Genomic DNA, 20586 nt, shown 5'->3' with positions numbered 1-20586 from the left:
ATCTGTCTTTTAAAACAAAATAAAATTGCAATTGTTTTGTATGACCCTGTAAGTGCTCAGTTGATTGAAACTTGATCCCTAATGCGAAAATATTGGTGCACTTGCTCTCAAGTTAAATTGAGACAGCTTTAAATTTATAAACTTCATATCTTTGAGCATTTATGTTTTGCTTTTAATTTGTCAGATTTTTCTTATCCATGAATGATCACTATAGACACTTTGATCAAAATTGGTTCATGTGTTAAATGAAAATTTTCGTCTAGTAGTTAAGATACTTATAAAATTGTCATCACTAATGAATTAAATTATATATTACTGCATTGCAATGTATTATTTATAAAAATGTTTTATTGCAATGCTTGTATGGCCTTGGTTAATTTACAATTGATGTATCTAGCATAAATAATGAGAGAATGCATTAAAATTCCATCCGTGATTTTCAGGCATTCATTAAATCTGTATGAAAACTCTCTTCCAATTCATAAAATAAGAAAACGAAAAATGAAGAAAGTCCTAATTTAGTGCCTCCATGTTTAAAAGCGTGAGGCCTCAGCCTTTTTCCACCCTCCTCAAAAAATGTTACATTAGGAGTTGACTTCATTTTCTTTTGTGGTTTAAGATTGAATAAGATCCTAATATTGTTATTGTTGTTGTATCTTTTTTTGCTCATTTGCGTCTGGGACCAATAATGGGTGTTGTGAGCAATACGAATGTTTTGTTTATTACATTTTTGTCACCAGCTTCCATTTTTTTAAAGTATCTTCTGAAAACATAGTTATGTCTCTTTCCAGTGCCTGGATCATTTTACCCTGCTGCATCTCCAGCCTACGCTGGTTCACCTCAGCTCTATGCTTCGGGAACCGTAGTTGTCAGCTCATGTTGCGGTATCCTTTCTTCATCAACATTGTCATCATCCATGGCATCCTCCTCTCCCTTGCTCTCATCCACTACCACTACAGCCACAACATCTGCTGTTCATGAGCGAGGCTCCCTCCCATCTGTTGAAGCTTCTAGCACCCACGTAAGTCATGATGTAGCTGCCTCAGACATATCACTCCTGCAGGTTCCAATGTCACATGCCTCTACATCTCTGACACCCTCGGCCTCATTGGCGGCGACTCCGCTCCCATCCCGCTCACCCTCAACAAATCTACTCTCCTCATCTCACCCCTATAATGTGGCCTCTGGGCAACAGCAGCAACACTATGTCCAAACATCGGTCGAGCCATCTGTTGTGTTGATAAGCACTAGACCGGCTGTTTCTGTAGGGACTGGTATTGCCAATAGTGGAGCAAATGCTGGCACATATGGTATTTTTGAGGTTCCGACCTCTGTAATACATGTACGAGTCAGTCAGGGTTATGTAGGTACTGGTCAGAATGAGCAAGGGATGGGTTCTGCTTGCCCAGAGATTGTGCCAATGGCACCACCATCAACTCCAGCCTCACCCTTTCGTGTTGGAACTACCGGAGCTACAAGCACTACTACTTGGCCCGGTGTGACACCTGAAAAAGCAACTCAGACTACACCGTCGCTTGATTATGTGTCAGTTGATGCAGGTGATGGCGTTGATGGTGAAGAATTCAAAATTCGCAACGAAGCCAATTGCAAAATGGAAGAGCAGAGGAGATGCATCCAAACATCAATTGCGGAGGAAGCATCTTACACTGTCACAGGTGACAGTGCATGCATGCAGAGCAGGGATGCTACTTGTGCAAGCGTGCAGATACAACCTCAGGAAATGTCTCAAGGTGTTTGGAATTCAGAGCTATTGAACAAGGAAGATCCAGCATTGGTCACCGGGATTGAAAATTCTGAAGTAAATCTTCAGTCTGATCCTGCTCCTCTGTTGATGCAGCAGGATTTCAGAGCACAAATGGCACATGGTGATCGAGTAATGCAGCCTTGTGCTACATCATTCCAAGGTGCTACTTGTGAAGTCAAGGAGACCATATCGACGCATTTCCTTCAAGACGGTCAGCAGTCTCAGTCAGTTTATCAGTCAGAGGCACTGTCACAGTCCACTCAAAAAGGAGACATCAGCCAAGTTGGTCACAACTTGGCCAAAGAGTATCAGCAGATCACCAATAAAATTATTCAGGATTCGATCCAGGTTCAGCAAACCTTTCAGTATGAAGCATATCAAATGCAGAGCATGTCTCAGCAAGAAGTTGCCTTGCAACAACTTCAGAGTGGCGTGAGCAGTCAGCCCCATTTCACTCCAGTTTATCAGCAAGAAGTGATCCCTCAAGTTGCACTTGACCAAGGAAGAATGCATGCGATGACTTCGAACATTACATACATGTCTGGGCCACAGGTGAACCCTAATGCAATGCCTATGATGGCTCACCTCACCATGGACCAACAGCAAAATTATCTCTCTCAAGGACAGGGTAATGTTTTGCCCGAGAACATGACCATGCAGCCTCCACTGCAATCAGAGTTTCATTCGCAGCCACTGCAGGAGATGAAACAAGAAACACCCATTCAGATCATTACTCAGTCTCAGTTACCACAGGAAGGTCAGGCATTGCATCAGACCTTGCAGAATGAAGTGCAGCCAGTGTCTGCTCAGCAAGTTTTAATGCAGATGCAGCAGATGACTGGCGGGCAACATGCGGCTGATCAGCAAGCACTTCAGCAACAACAACAACAGCAGCAGCAACAGCAGCAGTCAAGCACACCTTCTTCAGTTCACTGTTCACCATTGAGGAGGCCTGTCCCTGTCCACCTGCAGGTACTTAACACTTCTTCTACCTGACTACAACCATGTTTTTCAAATGAACTCGTCTACATCACTTGGCATTATGCATGTGGATAAAGGAAGCTTATTTCTGTTTACTGCCAGAACATGTGGTACAAGGGTTTTGGAAAATGTTGGCACCATGGTGATAGAAAAATACTGCTCTGAGGCCCTTGGCCCTTTTTGAACTGATGCTCGATCAGAAAATCCATTTGGTCTGGTTAGCGGAATTGTGAATTTTATCTCAATGAGCCGTGTAAATTTTTTCTTTTTCTCTATTAAATTCTTCCTGCTAATATAGTAACTAGGGATGGAGAGACTAAAGTGGTGCTGAGTAATAAATGTTGCTATTAATAATTTGCATTTAATTGTTGGTCTCCATTAAGTTATAATAAATAAATGCATAATCGTTAATGCATATTATTATTTTTGTGTCATAATCCTTCCAAGTTTGTTTTTATTTTAAATCTTTAATGTTCATCACATATTATTCACGGCAGCAAATAGAAATTTAGTACTTCAATATTTTACTCTCTTGTCTGGTTTAATTTTATGATTTTTTAAAACAGAGATGTTACATTTGAAAATTGTTACTTTCATAAATTTTTCATTCCCATGGAAGCCAAAATTTTCCAACTGCTAATTAATACACAAGCAATAAACTTGTTTTGCTACATTATGTGATGAAGTTTGTCCAAAGGTTAACTATGTTACAGTATGTATGTGGTTACAATGAACAAGTTTGTGATGCAAAAGCTATATAGTAATGTATCTCAAAGCATATTTCAGCATGCCTATGTGAAGTCTTGCTCTTCATTTATGGTGATGTGTACAAGTCACTGTATTTAGTGTTTAATGCAATTTATGCAGTATAAATATGTAGATAGTTGTAGATCTGTAGTGAGGTCAGTCGAAAGGGCATGTGTAGGTAATCTTCTTGCTTAGTTCTGTTACTTGGTGTATGTTCTCATACTTGATTAAATAAAGTCAACTCCACACTTTTAGCTAGGGAAAATTATGTATAAAACTTGTTTCATTATGATGGCTTTTCCTGTTTTTGCATGGCTGTACACTTAGACTGAGGATCTCATTCATAAACTTCATATACTTATAAATCATTGTAGTTGACTTTACAAGGCTCATGTCTTACTTCAATGTTTTGACCACTGTGTTTGTAATTTTCATGACTCTGCGTGTTTGATATTTTTGTTGTGTTATGTTATTGAAGAGGCACCAGAAATAAGGATTGTATTGTATTTTTTCTTTTAAATTTGTTTTTGTCATCATATACTAATGTTTGCCGTACATTTTATAGACTACTTCATCAATTCTAAAAGTGTATTTTTAGTTGATTTTTATGATGTTCACAGATGTTACAGAAGTCCTTATTAAGAGAAATTTAATTTGTGTGAACGTAATCTATTCATTACACCGTCAAGGAATTTTGAACTGTAAATGAAATTTATTACAAACATTTGGCAAATTTTCATAAAGTCAGTTTTGTAAATGTATACATGATATCAAGACAAATTCTATGGTAATGCCAACTTGTCCTGTAAAAATAAATTAATCTTTGATTCTTTCACTTGAGTAAGGAATGCTGAAAATACAGTTAGTAGTCAATGCCACCATTACTTATCGTTTGATTTAATTGCATACATGTCATCAATTCACAGATTTACCGTATTTTCCCATGGATAACGCGCACGTTATAAATACAAAAATGTTCAGCTGATCAAAAAAAAATAACAATGTGCATTACGTAATAAAAATTGAAAAAATCCAAACATTTACATACCTACGTTCTTAAAAATTAGAAGAAGAGTTACGCAAAAATAAATTAATCTGGAAGCATGCCTTTCTAATTGCATTCTGTTTGATACATATCTGCTACTGTTACAGTTATTTCGTGTCATAAATTGATGAGAAAAAGTAGAAAGATATAATTTTTATGTTTCATTTATTCTAATACGTAGTACTTCTTTATTCTAATGCGTATTACTTCACATATATGTAGAGCACATCGTATTATATACACATAGGGATAAATGTGAGGTCTGTTCAAAAAGTATCATGACTTTTGTGTTTCTTCAAAAATTATTTATTTATTCATGAATATCTATTTTGTCCCCTTCAAAGTAATCCTCATTAGATATTATAGACTTGTGCCAAGTTTTTCCAATCCTTGAAGCACTTCAAAAAATTATCTTTTGTGATCTTATTCAGCTCTTGCTTCGATGCAGTCTTTATCTCGTCAATCGCAGCGTGACATCGTCCTTTCATGGGCCTGTTCAGTTTCAGGAACATGAAAAAGTCACTGGGGCCAGATCTGGGGAATAAGGTGGCTGCGGCATCATTAATGTGTTGTTTTTGGCCAAAAATTCGCAAGAACAAGTAAACAAAGTGTGAGCAGGGGCATTGTCATGGTGCGAAAGGCAATTTTTGTTCTTCCACAAATCTCTGGTACAAAGTTAGGTCGTCGTGGACAGAGTCTAACACCTCATTAGCAATGTTAATGAGTTGTTGTTTTTGGTGGAAATTGAGCAATTTCGGTATGAATTTTGCGGCGGTCTGTGTCATGCCCAAATCATTGGTAAAAATCAAATGGCACGAGCCAATCATCAAATATGTTTAGGTCCTCAGCAACTTATCTAACGGTGATTTGATGATTGGCCAATATTATTTTCTTCACTTCATCAATGTTTTCGTCTGTTGTTGACGTACTCAGGCATCCAGCACTCTCTTCATCATTCACATCTTCTCGACCCTCCTGAGAACATTTTGTACCACAAACGTTGCTTTGGTCCAAGGTAGCTTCTCCATATGCCACAATTATCATTCGGAATGTGCCTGTGTACTTAATTTCGTTTTCACATAAAATTTGATACTGATTATTTGATCCATTTTTTGGAACTGGTAAAAATCAAAAGACAAGCCAAAACACATCCAAGCAAAACAGCTGTCAACAATTAACTGAGCATTCAAAATGGCCAAACTTTTCGGCATAAGTGAGAGGCATAAAAACCAACATAATGCCACAAAAAAAATCAAAAATCAAATACACGTAACCAATGAAAATTCTATGATATGATAGGTAGATCAGTCAATTTCAATAAATTTGTCACCCTGAATCACGTTTAAATGAATTAAGTGCATTTATTGTCTCTTCAGCCTTATCACCGAGTTCACTCTCTGAAGTTAACTCTTCCTCATTTTCTAGTACTGGCATTGAAATATTGCCTGAGGTATTTTCAAATCCATTTTTTACAGAAGTCACTGTGACACCCTGCCAACTTTCCAGGATCCACTGGCTTATTTCTTCATAAGACACTCATTTAATCCTTCCTGATTCTGTGTAGTCTTTCATACCAGACATCATCCACTTTTCCCATCTAGAACGTAACTTTGATTTAAAAGATTTATTAATGGATGAGTCCAGTGGTTGGACCTTTTTTGTTAATCCACCTGGTATTATTACCAGTTTGGAATATTTGCTCACTGTTTCTTGTTGTCGGTAATATGAGCATGGCAAGTGTCCATTATCAATAAAGTTTTTGGTTTGAAAAAGGACTGTTTCCTTTTCCCCCACACATTCATAATCTCTTGATTAATCCATCCCTTCTCATTTGCAACAATCAAGATACCTTTTGGGAAGTGTCCTTTGGGCAATGTTTTTCTCTTAAAAATAACCAAGGGTAGAAGCTGTGCACCATCAGAGGTTACACTCAGGACAACCGTAAAATTTGTCTTCTCGTGTCTAGTTGTGGCTATGGAAACTTCTTTGGGTCCTTTTAAATGTACTGTCCTGGAACCAGGAAGATCAAAACTAACAGGCACTTGATCCATAATGCCAAAATGCGCAAGATCCACACCACACAGATTTTCTTTGACATATAGTCTAAATTTCTCTACCTTGGTCTCCTAGTCCTGTGGTAGTTTTTGCCCAACACTCGGAAGTTGTACAAATGCACATATTATTTAGTTTCATGAATCTAAATCCCCATGATGGGTAGGCTTTAAAGTTTTCTATTATGTATTCTTCCGCTAGTCCTTTTGCCTTCAGCAACAGGCTAGTTGTTGACACTTGACTTCCTTTCGCTCTCTGAGAAATCACCCACTTGAGAAGTGTTTTTTCAAGTTCAGGCGAGAAGCATTTCCTGTATCTAATTGCATGTTTATTTTGATGTAAACACTTAATCTCCGCTTTTCCTTTCCTCCATTCCCGTATGCTGGACTCTCCCACATTAAATTTTCTGGCAGCCTCGTGATTTCCTTTTTCTCTGGTGAAATCAATGACTTCTAGCTTAAATATTGCTGTATACTATTTTCTTCTCGCAACATTTTTCTCCATGGGAAATTTTTTTGAGAAAATTCTAACTTACCAAAGCTTAACTCAATTCAGGTTTGAAACAATCACCATGTAGGCGGCACTTTCATAGAACTTGGAGGGTGTCTAGAACAGCTGACCTCCAATACCAACAAAGTGAAGTATAGCAAACAAAACCAGAATATTCCATTTCATTTGTTCTCTTAATTTTTGATATATGTGTTGCTGAAAGTTAATTTATGTAGCAAATAAGAGGGCACTCAAACCTTGTCTTGTTTCGACTTACAAATCATAGCGAAAAAGCAATAAGGCGGCATATTGTGTTGGCTTGTAAATATAGTTTATTTTTTGATTCTTTTGCTGTTTGCAGTTAATTTCAATCACCTGCCTCTGATCTTCTGTATACTTACAGTAGATATAACCGGAGGCAATTATGATTCCATGTATTTATTGGTTGTTACCATCTTTTAGTATATGGATATGGACGTATTTTTACACCCAATAGATACATATAGATGCGTGGCATCTATACACGTTCAAGATAACTATTAAGCCCTGGGCGCACGGTATCTATATAAATTCATGATAACTACATAGTTCTGGATGTTCATTATACATAAGGTGCGCATTATCGATGGGAAAATACGGTACTTATGGATTTAATATGTCCCCATTTGGTTAGCAACAGTATCCAACTTCACTTATTGGTTATTACCAAACCTTGTGCTAATGTTAATATATTTTCCTGCTGTGCCTGCTGATGCCCATCGCATTAAGGAAAATTGTGTTGATTTTAACTGATGCCTGTGATATTCTCTGCAATTTGCAAAATTCTTATGTAATGATAATTATACTAGGAGTAAAACTGAATCTCTTGTCTCAATAACTCCAAAATACATTCCTGATTCAGTGCAGGAATTAAGTGCGAGCAAGTGTTTTTCATAGTAAGTGCATTTGTCGTGTATGTAATTTTTTCTAGTTTGTCATACCATATTTTTATTCTATGACAAATATACATGTAATGTGTGCATGTTTTGTTCTGTCTCAAATTTCTGCAATCTGTTGAAATGTATTGCTAATGAAATGCAAGTATTTCAATGTAATTATGTATAAATTAGTTTTTATCAATTTGTCGAGTTTTTATTTTCAGGCAGTGAATGTTTGAATCATCGTTATTGTTTAAGGTTCGCTGATGATATTTAAATGGCTTTAGAAATGAAGATTGGGCTATTTTCGCATGATTAATAAATCCTTCTCTCTATCGCTTGTATGCTCAAAAGGTATGAGTATGGTTATTTGAAATTAAAATGGATGGAACTTCAAAATTTGTGAAAAAAAATTTTCCTCTAAAAAATATTAGATGGCTCTGTAAAATCCAAAAAGTAATGGTGTTCCATTCAGGGTGGATTCCTGAAGTTATGTTATTATGTGAATAACCCAAAATGTTGACAGTTGCATTCTATGTTAGTATGTGATCGGTAAATGTTATCATTGACTTTTACAGAAACAGGAGGTATAATTTTGGCCATCTAGGATTGTTTCCTGTTCATGATTTTAAAATTTTTAAAGGTCCTAATATACTATACAGCTAAGTAAATAAAACTGATAACAACTGCATCTTAATGAAGTATTTTACAGATATATGCCACATTATATCAGGTGCCCATGGATGCTTACTCCTGGTTTTGTTTTAGAATTCAACATTTTTTATTCCTTAGGGTGTAATGTTCTTCTGTCCTGTCATAATAATTGCATTGCATCATTGTTAAATTCTCTGTAAATGGTGACTTGTTAATGTGGATATTTTGTTGCCTCTGTCTAAGCCGCTTGAAGGAACTCGTGCTTAAATAGAGGAACATATTTTTACTAGGATTTATTGAGTGGGTTTCCCAAGATATATGTTCATCTTTTCATGTTCATTCAGAGTTCTGAGATACAGGAAGGCATACCCTGAAACATTGTCCCCAATGAACATCCCTCAGCCCCCCAACATAATCCTCATTTCATGCCATGAATTCATTCATTCTAGTCACTTTTACCTCAGTTTGACCATCTTCTTGGGTAACTAACATCTTCATCCACCAAATGCCAAGGCATGGCTTTCACTCAAGAGCTCTTGAATGATTTCGGTTTCAGTTTGGGTCTAGAATTGTATTTTAGTTACCTCTTAGATTGCCTTCAATAATACTGCAGCAGTTTCAATGCTGAAAGCCAACCATTCCAGGAGCTCTTGAAGCATTGCCTTGTTATAAATATGAAGTCCACTGATAATGAATTCCTGTTTAAAATGGATTGGTTCTGATTTTAGTATCGTAATCATTCCTGCTTAGCAATGCGGTAATATTTTTCTGCTCTTGCAGCCATCAAAGGTTCTCAAGCTGTTGTTCCATCTTGTCGGTTTATCTTGAATTGTCGGAAGACTCGGAATTATTCTGACTTTAATAATTCTGTAAGCTGAATGGTGTGAAATTATGATTTTGTTTTTCTAGTGGGAATATCTTGCAATATCGCAATCAGTAACTTGCCATTTGGATTTAATTTGGCTTATTATTTATTTCATTTTCATATTGATTTATATTTCCCTGATAATGTGAAGATGTATTGAAAATAGAGCATAAAACTAGCAATTATGCAGATACTAGACTTGACTGTAAGGAACCAATTAGGATGATAAAAATCCACATTTCAAATCCACGTCCACTGGAAAAAAAACTAGAGCCAAGCTGTTACTCTCACGGTGCATTTCCAACCTCTTCAAACTTGGAAAGTTGTTGGTTAATGAAAAACATTGTTACATAAAAAGACGTGATCACACACATCTTGGAAAGTGCGTTAGAGTGATGATGGCTTTGGAGAAGTAGAATGTCTCCCATTTTTCCTTGGGGCCCTCAATGTTTTTGGGTCTACCAGTATTCACAAATAGGCCATGTTGCTAGTGGTTATGACCACGTAGTGATGAAGTAATGGTAGTTATTTTGCTCATCTTTTTATTTGAGGGAAATTCTCTCACAATTGATCAGTGCCAGAACTTTTCTAGTTTCATTTATTGTATTTATTTTGCATAAGAAAATACTTGGCATTTATATGCCACATTTTTTTATAACTTGGTTATATATATTGATTTATGAAATATAGAAAAAAGCTTTTAAAATGTTTTTTCCCATGATATAAGTCGTTCATATTTTTCCGTTGGTCCCATCAAAAAATAAGTCCAAGGCTTTTGTGTATATATTTGTTTCATGATTTAAACAATCCATTGTTCATCATAGGGAAAAAAACTAAAGTAATAATTTAAAACAGTTGTTTTCATTTGACTCAGTTATTTCTTCTTTTGCTTATTTGAAAATGTTTTTGAAAACCATAGAATGAACCTACTGAGCTGTAATCTTCCAATTCCTTATCAAACATCATAAAAGCCCATAAATCATCACGTCATTCCCAGTATCGATTAATTTCTAGTTTTTCGTGAGCGTCATTACTATGAAGCCCTTGGTATGAATATGGAATCTCCTTCCTGGTCCACTCATTCCAGCTAATGGAAAATTTCTTCTTATTCATAATGGTCTGCACTTACCAAATGGGCTATCTAGAAAATTTTGTTTTTTGCTAACAATAATATTCTTGTGATCGTAGGTATAGTTTCTCTGCAAAAAACAGATGACTATGGCACCCTTCTGGTGACTAGAAGATGGGAGCATTTGACTGCAACTGTCCAAGGTCTTGAGTTATGAGCTTTACATTGGCTGCAATTGAATTCTCATAGGTTTGCTGGCAGGTTGTCGGAGCCATGATGTGAGGCTTAATGTAATTGTCCAAAAATAACTTGAATGTGGTACTTTGAACACTTGTACGCAATAATGACTGACTTTTTTGTTATATATGTATTGTTTGTTCAATACCTTTCATGATAAGATTGTGTACACTGAGGTCATTTACATATTCATACAGATTTTGTGTACGTATTGCTATCCTTATTAGTTATTCATCATTCAAGCACTTAGAGTAAATTTGTAGTTTCTTTTGTTGAGGATGAAATTTTCATGTGTGTCTGCATGACAGTTTTTTTTGTTTATGATCACTGAAAGTCAACGAAGCATGTATTTCACTAATATATTTTCCTCCTACTTTGCATGATTTTCTCTTACTTAAGAGGATAAAGTATAAAAATGGTATTAATAATTCATGACTTACGGCACTGACATGCACAAAGGAGAGGGATAGTGGGCATGGAAGGAGTATAAAGAAGGGGATTAGGGACGTGATGATATATGACCGGCAGAGATACCAACCAGATAAACTCTTGCTGGGCCATTTTACCATTTAATTCACACATCAGCAGTCTTCATCTCTTCCATACATTCCCTATTGTCAGTTCTCCTAACCTACAATTAAGGAAGACAATTGCGCACACCAATGGACCCACTATATCGGTGTTATAAGCTATGAATTCATCAGTAACTCACTTAAAAAATCCACAGGTCCATCATCTAGTAGTTGTTAATTATTTCTCTACCCCAAGTTCATTGAATTCTCAAGTATCATTGATGGTGATGAAGACAGAGCATGAGAATGATCAGAAATTATGCTGATAATCTGGGATATTGTTTCATTATTCTACAGGATGCAGCAACATAACTTCCTTTTCTGAAATTGTTTTGCATTTGAGAAAAGGAAGTTATGTTGGTGCACCCTGTGTATCATATTTGATGAAGGCAAACAAACAGTTGATATTTTTTCCATTGTAATAAAAGGATAAAACTAGCCAATTTTCACACACTATATATTTAGTATATACTAAAAATGGAATAAACCTTGAAACCATGGTAGGTAAAATAAATTAATTGTGTAAGTTGACATTTTTTATCCTTTTATTATAATCTAAATCAAATAGTCTTGCTAAAAGATGCCAGAGGCGCTATATTATTATTTTTTATGCATATGTTTCATTCTCTTAGTTTCTTTTATGGACTCCTCTAAGATTTTTCATCCACTTGAGTGTGTCATCTTAGTAGCTATCATGTCATTGCATTCATCATTCTACTGCTTCATATACTGCAGCAAACTGTGTTGTTGAGCGTCGTGACAAAGTTTGCTGGTCTCCTCGTCTTCACTGCCACTCTCTCCATTGAACTGTGACTGATTGCAGAGCTACCTTTGTGGATATTCCTATACTGATATTCTGATCCACTTTTGCCCTTGTTATTCCATTTGCCTAGTTCTCCGCATCAACATGTTCACGTCTCTGTATGGTGAAGAGGGACAGTTAAAACATTATTCAGCAGGAATGCCATTAATTCCAATTTGATGAAAATGTTTATTTATATTTTATTTTTATGATAATACCCAACCTTCAAGTATTATTATTGGTAGGCTGCTGTTGGTTGGTAGGTTGCTGTAAGTTGGTTTTCGATTGACACTGACAGATCAATACTATGCTTCCCCGCGTCATCCAAAGAGAGACAACCTGACATACTGTAACGACATTAAACTGTTCTTCAATTCTGATTATGTTGTATCTCTTATTATTCTGTTCAACATTCCGATCCTTATGATCTCCTACTTTACTTGTCTACCATCCTCCCCTGAATCATAGTCTTCTGCATTTAATCCTCATTCCTCCTCCACGATGCCTAGTAATTCTTCATTAGTTTTTCACTATGTCTATTTTACCTTTTTCATCCTACTCCACACCGACATTTCAAAAGCCTTAAATATGCACCTATCAACCTTTTTCATTGACCATATTTCTGAAATTTACCAATTCCTTATATTACAGGCCGAAGTTTTGTTGATTTTTTTGTAACATCCATGCTCAAAGTTCCTGTCATCAATTCCCTCTTTGTAAAAACTTCTTTGCCTAAAGCAATTCTTCTTCTTTTACTCATTCTGCTTTGACCGTATCAATCCAAAACACCTCCTAGGTGAGTAAATTGTTCCACCTGCTTTAATTTTTGCCCTCCTATTTTAAAGTTAAGCTTAGCTATTAAAAATTAGCCTTTTCTTCCTCCTTGGAAACCATATAACGTTTGCATATAATGTATTGATCTTTGTCCCATACCCTTCATACTGATTTTCTCATTTATTCATAAACTAGCTGAATACCCGGCTTTGCACGGGTTAGGGAGAAACAATAATATAAATATACTACATAAATAAAAACAACAAATTATAAAGTACAATAATACACTACTTCATACAAATTTAAGAATCTTTTTTATTTAACACCTGTCTATAAACTACATTTTTTGTTTCATATCCAGGAGAAAGAATATATAAATTTATAGGCGAACCTACTCTGGAGCAAGCAACATAAAGTTGCCCGTGGCTAAAATATGGCGATCTTAGATCAACACCACAAAACTTTAAAGACTGTCCCTGTGATTTATTAATGGTAATTGAAAAAGCTAGCCGGACTGGAAACTGTAATCTTTTAAAGTTGAAGGGAAGATCAGTTGGGATTAGAGGTATCTGTGGAATAAAAATGATTTCACCTTTTCCTTTTCCAGTTAAAATGACTGCCTGGATTATATTTTTCATTAATTTTGTCACACACAATCGTGTCCCATTGCAGAGTTTTGGTGGATCTAAATTTCGCAATAAAATGATTGGAGATCCTACTTTAAGTATAAGGCGATGTTGTGGCAATCCAGCTGGATCAAGTGAATTTAGGAATTCCGTTGGAAAATTGACGGCTTCGTCAGCATCCACTACGGTATCAACCGATTTATATTCAATCACGTCTCCTGGCAGCATGGCTAGTATCTCCTTGTTAATTTCATTAACATCATCGTTCTTAGGAGCAAGAATGGCTCTTTCTCGCAACCATTCTAAATTTTTATAATTTTGATTAACGTTAGGATAGACTGCATGTATCATATCGCGGACAGTTTTCACCGATACACATAAATCTGATGACAATTTTATCATACCAGATGCTTCAATAACTAATCTATTTTCTCCAATCTCCAAAAGTTTATTTGCAAAATTTTGAGCATTCCCATCTCTTAAAAGGATTCGCATGTTTTGTTTAAGGCTAATTTCTTGGACATGATTCCATAGAACAGAATGTTTTAAACAGGCATAAATTTCATCGGCTGGAGTCGATTTTGGAATGACAGGCAGAGTTTGACGGAAGTCTCCACACAGGAGTATCAGAGCTCCTCCCATTAAACTGCAGTTTCCTCTAAGATCTTGAAGTGTTGCGTTGAGGGCCTCAAGAGATTTTTTATGAGCCATCGTACACTCATCCCATACTATCAATTTACATTCTATAAGAACTTGTGCCTGGCCGCTTGTTTTATTTATATGACATGTGGGATTTTCTTGTCGGGAAATATTAAGTGGCAACTTAAGGGCAGAGTGGGTTGTTCTTCCTCCTTCCATTAATGTCGCTGCAATACCTGAAGATGCAACGGCTATAGCAATTTCTCCATGAACCCTGATTTCAGCGAGAACTAAATTAATTAAAAATGTTTTTCCCGTGCCACCAGCAGCATCAAGAAAAATGATACCTCCTTCTTGTTTATCTACTTGATCCATTATTGTTTCGTACGCGAATTTCTGATCTTCATTAAGAAGTGGCTTTTTATCCGCGATGTATGCTTCTAAGTCTAAGACATTGTAGCTAGTTTCACGTATATAATCTGGATAAAATACACCCTGTTGATCTTGTACAGGTGCAAAAAGACCGAGTTCCACCAAAGTCTTGTTAACCATGGTGATACACTTTTCCTCAAAAATAAATATCCAATGTAGGATTTTCACTTCGAACTTTAGCCAGTATATCCTCACTCATTGATTCTTTATATTTTTCCCATATTGTTTTTGGGTTAGATGGATTACCGGAGGTTATTATGATGGCAAACAAAATTCGGATTTGTCCTGGAAGAGAAATCAAACTGGCCACTCGCAATGAGTCATCCCAGTGTTGATCTCCTTCTAGCAACCCTAAATTCTGGCAAGCTTCTCTGAATGTCTCACATATTTCTCCGTTTACCGTTCTTAATTCTGCAAATGAGCGAGGTCCTCTAATGGTATGTAGAAGCATTCTTAAAAAATAACATTCGGCGTTGTTAGGATGGACTGTGTAGACTCGGCCCAATGCGTCACATGAATAAATATTATTCTCAGGATCAAAGTTGCCCATTTTTCTTCTGCAAAAGACATTCCTTGATGTATTCCACGTATAATATCTCGGCAATTCTTAATACAATAGTGTTCTTGCAAAAGTATCCTGCTGGCATAGTTGGAAAAATGCTGTTTCTATGACAGCAAAAAAGTAAAAAAATTACATACATACAAACAAACACTCTCCTTTATATATATAGATAATTGGAACCCCTTGGCCGACTGACTAACTAAAGCTTGATCTTCCACAAACCTTAATGATTTTATGAATTCCTTCATGTATAAAATGAAAATAGTCATATTCAAGGGGACACAAAAAATCATTAGTGCCATTTTGCATGAGTTAATAATAGTAAGATTTATATCATTCAGCTCCCAACTTCATTTTTTTCTTCCTACTGATATTCCTTATATCCATGCCTGTTGCATGTTTATTGCATTTCATCCATAATTGTCATACCTCAACCTGTGAATGAATTTTCAGTCATTACTTTTACTTTTTCAATGATACTCGTGAACATCTAAGTTGTGCAGTACTTGTTCATCGTTAATGGAATCACTCCATAAGAACTCGCTCTCTCTTTTCCATTGCATTCAATCTTCTTTACTTAGTTGTTACACATGCCATTGTCTTATTCATGTTAAATGCACCTTTTGTTTTCCAATGATGAGGATTTTTTTAATTTACCAGAGACTACATTTTCTCATGTTGAAGGTCCTTTATTTGCTTAAAAGGCATTCTTCGTGTACATGTCAAATATAAGATGCAATGGATTGTCCTCTTAGGCAGCCCTTTCAGTTTATTAAATATCATTATATATATTTAGCCATTATTAATTATAAATTTAGCTTGAATGTTCGAAATGTTCTTGTTAGTATTGCATATTATATTGATTTTGTAATTATCAAACAATAATAAAATAATGATTTTTGATATGACCATTAAAGAAAAAAATCTTTACCTGGTAGCTCTTTTATTTCATACCATGTTTTGTGTATGTTTGTTCTTTAATGCAATTTTTTTCATATTCATTTTTCTAAAAATTATTTTGTCCTTTGTTTGAAGTAACATTATTGTTTTAATCATAATTGGGCTGTATTTTATTTTTAATAGTCATTTAGTTTGTTTACTTGAGTTGATGTGAGTGCTGTAAGAAAAACTTTTGATGTGTCTACAGTTGCAATGATTTAAGGGATATGTAGTTTTATACACTGCCATGCATTACCTGCTGTAGTTGCACATTTTCAGACTGGCAGGTGGAGGGAAGCATGTTGTCATTTACAACTTCACAATTTTGCTCATTTCATATTGTTTATTGCTTATACATGTATTTGATTCCACAGCTCTCTTGCTAGAGAGAGCTTAGCAAGTAAATTACCTGCAAAATAGTAGTAGTAAAGTTTTCACAGGATAGAAATTTTTTGTGTTTGACTTAAATTGAATTCCAATATAGGTATAGTTTTCATATAGACATTGAACTGGCATGTGAAATTTCTATCATATTACTCCATTGCTAAAAGTTGACCCAATATTTTTCTGCTTAACTTTAATTATGTTATTATTATATGTCTCATAGTATTTTTCCCTGTAATTTTTTTCAACAAATACTGTTGTTCGTTTTTTTTTAACTTTAGTGGATTCCCCATATGTTCAACATCTTCAAAAAATGACCTTGCATGTATGTAAATGAATAAATAGAAAATTCCCCAAACCCTGTATTTACCAATTATATAGTTAAGAGTCAAAGTAAGAACTTGCCTCCCTCTTACATTATGCTGAAATCTGTTTTGAATGAGAATTGTTCAATTCATTCATTTTATATAACATCCCTGATTATAAGTATAACTATGCTGAACTTTTACCATTCCTTAATTGCTAAAATTATACATGTAATAGTGTACACTAGGTAACAAATTTTTATTTGCCAGAATACTTGAGGCTTATACTCAAGAGTTGATAGTTTTTTTCCAGTTTTCACAAATATCTTGTTAAAACATGCATAAGTAAGCATAGAAGAATTATTATTTGGTTTTATTTTTATCTGCTCCATTCATATATATATATACTTATGCAGATTAACTTTAATATGTATGTTGTTAATCAATCTTTTAATGTTGAAGCCGTGAATGACATATCTCATAAGAGGTGGTGAATGAAACTTAGTGATGTGTCACTCTTGATTTCTGGTTTTTCTTGGCAAAATATAATTTTTCCCATGCCAAAATTGTCCTTTTTTTCTAAATGTATTTTTTTCCAAAATCATTCATATAGTATAATGGAAGTTATGTGAATTTTATAAGCATTTCAGTCATAATTTTTTTCTACCATTTCAACAGCCACTTGACATTTCAAGTGCTCAAAATTACCAGCAGCACCAACTACAAGCACAACTGCAGAACAGTGTGACTGGTACTCCAAGTTCAGCAGCATCCACGAGCTCAGTGCTTGGGCCTGTATCAACAGCATCTGGGGCCCAAGAAATTGAAACTATGACTGAAGGGGGGATATTAAATAGTGAAGGGTAAGCATGCATAATTTTTCACAATTATTTTTTTGTAATCAACGTCTATAATTAATTTTCACCACTGTCATAATAGCTTAGGTTTAACTTGTGGTCAAGCTACATCAGGTAGACCACTGGAGCTGTTTCAGCAACAGCAAATTAAGAATCATGAATGGAAAAGATAACCTACTACTGTCCATGTTGTTGCTGAAACTTGAGTTTTGTATTTAGGGCATAAATAATGGGATATAAAATATTTGTACTTGAAAAGTTTCAATCTTCTTTTGAAAGTTTTGAAAAAAAAACAAGTTTTAAATTGTATTGGACCCAATTTTTTAAAAACCAGTTGTGTATTATGCATAGTGATATGTGCATTTTTCAGGAAAAAGGGTACCTCTGGTAACGGATTCATACTAATGTTGGAAAGCTACAGTATTTTCAAGTGGCAATCATGAAGAAAGACAACTGTGCACTAACTTAACGTAAAAGAATAAGGGGTCCAGAAGGAGGAAAAGGGAATGAAGCCCATTCATTAATAGAAATGCCCACCTTGGTTATTTTTTTATTACTCTTGTCTCATAATTTACAGCTTTACTTGTCAGTGACTAATATCTACCATATTTCCTGGCCCATAAGAACTACCCTGATTTGTCGGTTCAGAATTAATGAAAAATACTTGGATCTAACAGATAAGATCCAATTATTTTTATTTTAACGATACCAAGAAAATTGAATTGTTTGATTAAAAAATTAACTGATACTCAAATATCAATGTTAATTCATTGTAGAATCCCAGAAAATTGATCAAAAGTTGGATTAGAAGTAATCATTTTTGGGTTCAAATCCCATAGGTGGCAGATATTTTTCAGTGTTATTCCGATCCCTATTTAAGGTGCTCTATGGAGAGAGCTTTGTGAGTATGACGTCTGTCGGATGGTACGTTAAACTGTGGACCCCCTGGCACCTTTCAACAAAAGAAGGCGAATGCCGATGCCGGGTTTCTCTCCACCCTTTCCTTCCTCCCATCCGTAATGTCATAAATGGCCTTAGCTGTTGGTCACCTCCCCTAAAACCTCTACTAGCAACCATTTAATATGCCATTATGAAACTCGTAAAAATGAAGTTTGACTGCCTGTAGACTAGGAGTTTATTGGGAGAGATACATTATTATTTGTGTATGCTTTAGCAGAGAGATGGCATCCCCATTAGCCACATGCATTAAGTTTTGCGACAGCATGACATGTGAGATGTAATTAAATGTGCTACATTGTATACATTTACTATTTAATTTGGAATTTTTTTAAAGTACTTTCTATGAAATATTAAAACTGTGTTGCTTAATACTGACTCAAAATAGTGATATTATTGGCATTTGTAATAATAGCAACCATTCGCTATGCCTGATGTGGGAAAAAATACTTAATAGCAAGTATTATTAGAGCGAATCAGCTTGCACTTATGTGTCGACATTATGCATGTGTGCCCTGAGGGCCTAAGGCAGTAAAAATTATGTATCATATGGGCCGGGGAATACAGCAAATGTTATCAGTGTAAACAGTATACACATTTGGAATTGTATTGATTTTTCATAGCAGTGCAGGGCTGCCAACTATCTGGAAAATTCAAGGTATTGAAAAAAATCACTGTAAACTTTTTTCAGGTCTTTACACTTATCATTCTTGACCCAATATGGTGTCAAAGGTGTCAGATATTTAGTTAAAGAAGTCTGAGTTGGTTAGTTTTCTTTAGATTTTCCAATTTGTCTTGCTAATTTTAACAAAGTTAATGAACAAGTTTGATTTTTTTACTGCTGGTTCCCTATTATCCTCTGGTATTCATGCATATTTAATGTGGCCATACCCTTTATCTGAGTAAGGATGTTCTGGGTGGATTCTATGAAGAAATATAGTTTACACTTTTAAAATCAAGAAAGGACTCATTACTTCTTTCCAGAAAAAAGTGTTAATTAAATGTTAATAACCAAAATTAATTTTTTAAATTTAGTCATATTAACCCTTTGATTTTCATAAAATATGCAAGGACATATCCTATGTGCATGCATATTATTTACGGCTATAATAATTGGAATAGTTTCATTCATGGTGCTTTTAAATTTTGGGGTAGGTTATGGGAACATGAATTTTGGCCTGGAAAAGTCAGGGAATTCTGAAATCAGAAACAAGTTGCACTCTTGAGTGGTAATGCTACATGTATCTATCACTCTAATGTCAAACTGCTATGGGGAACTACCTATTCACTAAAGTTAATTTTTGAGGAAACCATTAATTGTAACATAAACATCTTTTACCTAAACAAATTTGTGCATCCATATCTCACATTCATAAAAAATAGTCTGATTTTCCATCAAAAGTAACAGCCTTATGTTTTCTTGATCACATTCATGTTAATTATGCATTTACATTTATCCTTTTCTGTGCAGTTCTCAACAGAAGGGTGAGAAATTGGATCAAGGGGTGGGGTCAGATCTGACACCCATGACCGAGGATGGGAAGCTTGGGTCATTAGGTGATAAGAAGTTGGACAGGAGAAAGATAAGCACCAAAAAGCGCCGGACTGCAGGTACCGGTGTTGGAGGTGCTGGGGGCAGTACATCCGGAGGTGGTGCTGGTGGGGGTGGAGGGACAGGAAGTGCAGGTCCTCGGTTGACTGTGCTTGGAGTAGGGAGTGATGGCACATCGGTGGAGTGTCAGCTGGAAACTGGACGGCAAAAGACAGTCACATTCAAATTTGACATTGAAGACATGGTCCCAGAAGATATAGCAGCAAATCTGGTAGAAGTATTGCTCCTAATTTTTTTGATAAAAAAATAGAAGTATTTCCAGCAACTTATTGTAATAGCTCTGATTTGAAGTATCATATTTTAT

General features: G+C 35.4%; 1 protein-coding gene across 5 annotated transcripts in view; it reads left to right on the top strand.

Moving 5' to 3' along the window:
• The window catches only part of Wnk (Wnk kinase), a 128344-nt gene that overhangs the window by 14687 nt on the left and 93071 nt on the right, over window positions 1-20586 (top strand). For all 5 annotated transcript variants that reach the window (XM_071594360.1, XM_071594363.1, XM_071594362.1 and 2 more), the window contains exons 10-12: window positions 792-1021; window positions 17535-17719; window positions 20142-20493. In XM_071594360.1, coding sequence (XP_071450461.1) covers window positions 792-1021; window positions 17535-17719; window positions 20142-20493 — 767 coding nt within the window. The remainder of the gene's footprint in view (window positions 1-791; window positions 1022-17534; window positions 17720-20141; window positions 20494-20586) is intronic.

The sequence above is a fragment of the Hetaerina americana genome, unplaced genomic scaffold (genome assembly GCF_022747635.1).
Source record: "Hetaerina americana unplaced genomic scaffold, ioHetAmer1.1.p SCAF_6, whole genome shotgun sequence".
Classification (NCBI taxonomy): domain Eukaryota; kingdom Metazoa; phylum Arthropoda; class Insecta; order Odonata; family Calopterygidae; genus Hetaerina; species Hetaerina americana.
The sequence above is the reverse complement of the archived record's forward strand: the minus strand, read 5'-3'. Positions and strand labels throughout refer to the sequence as shown.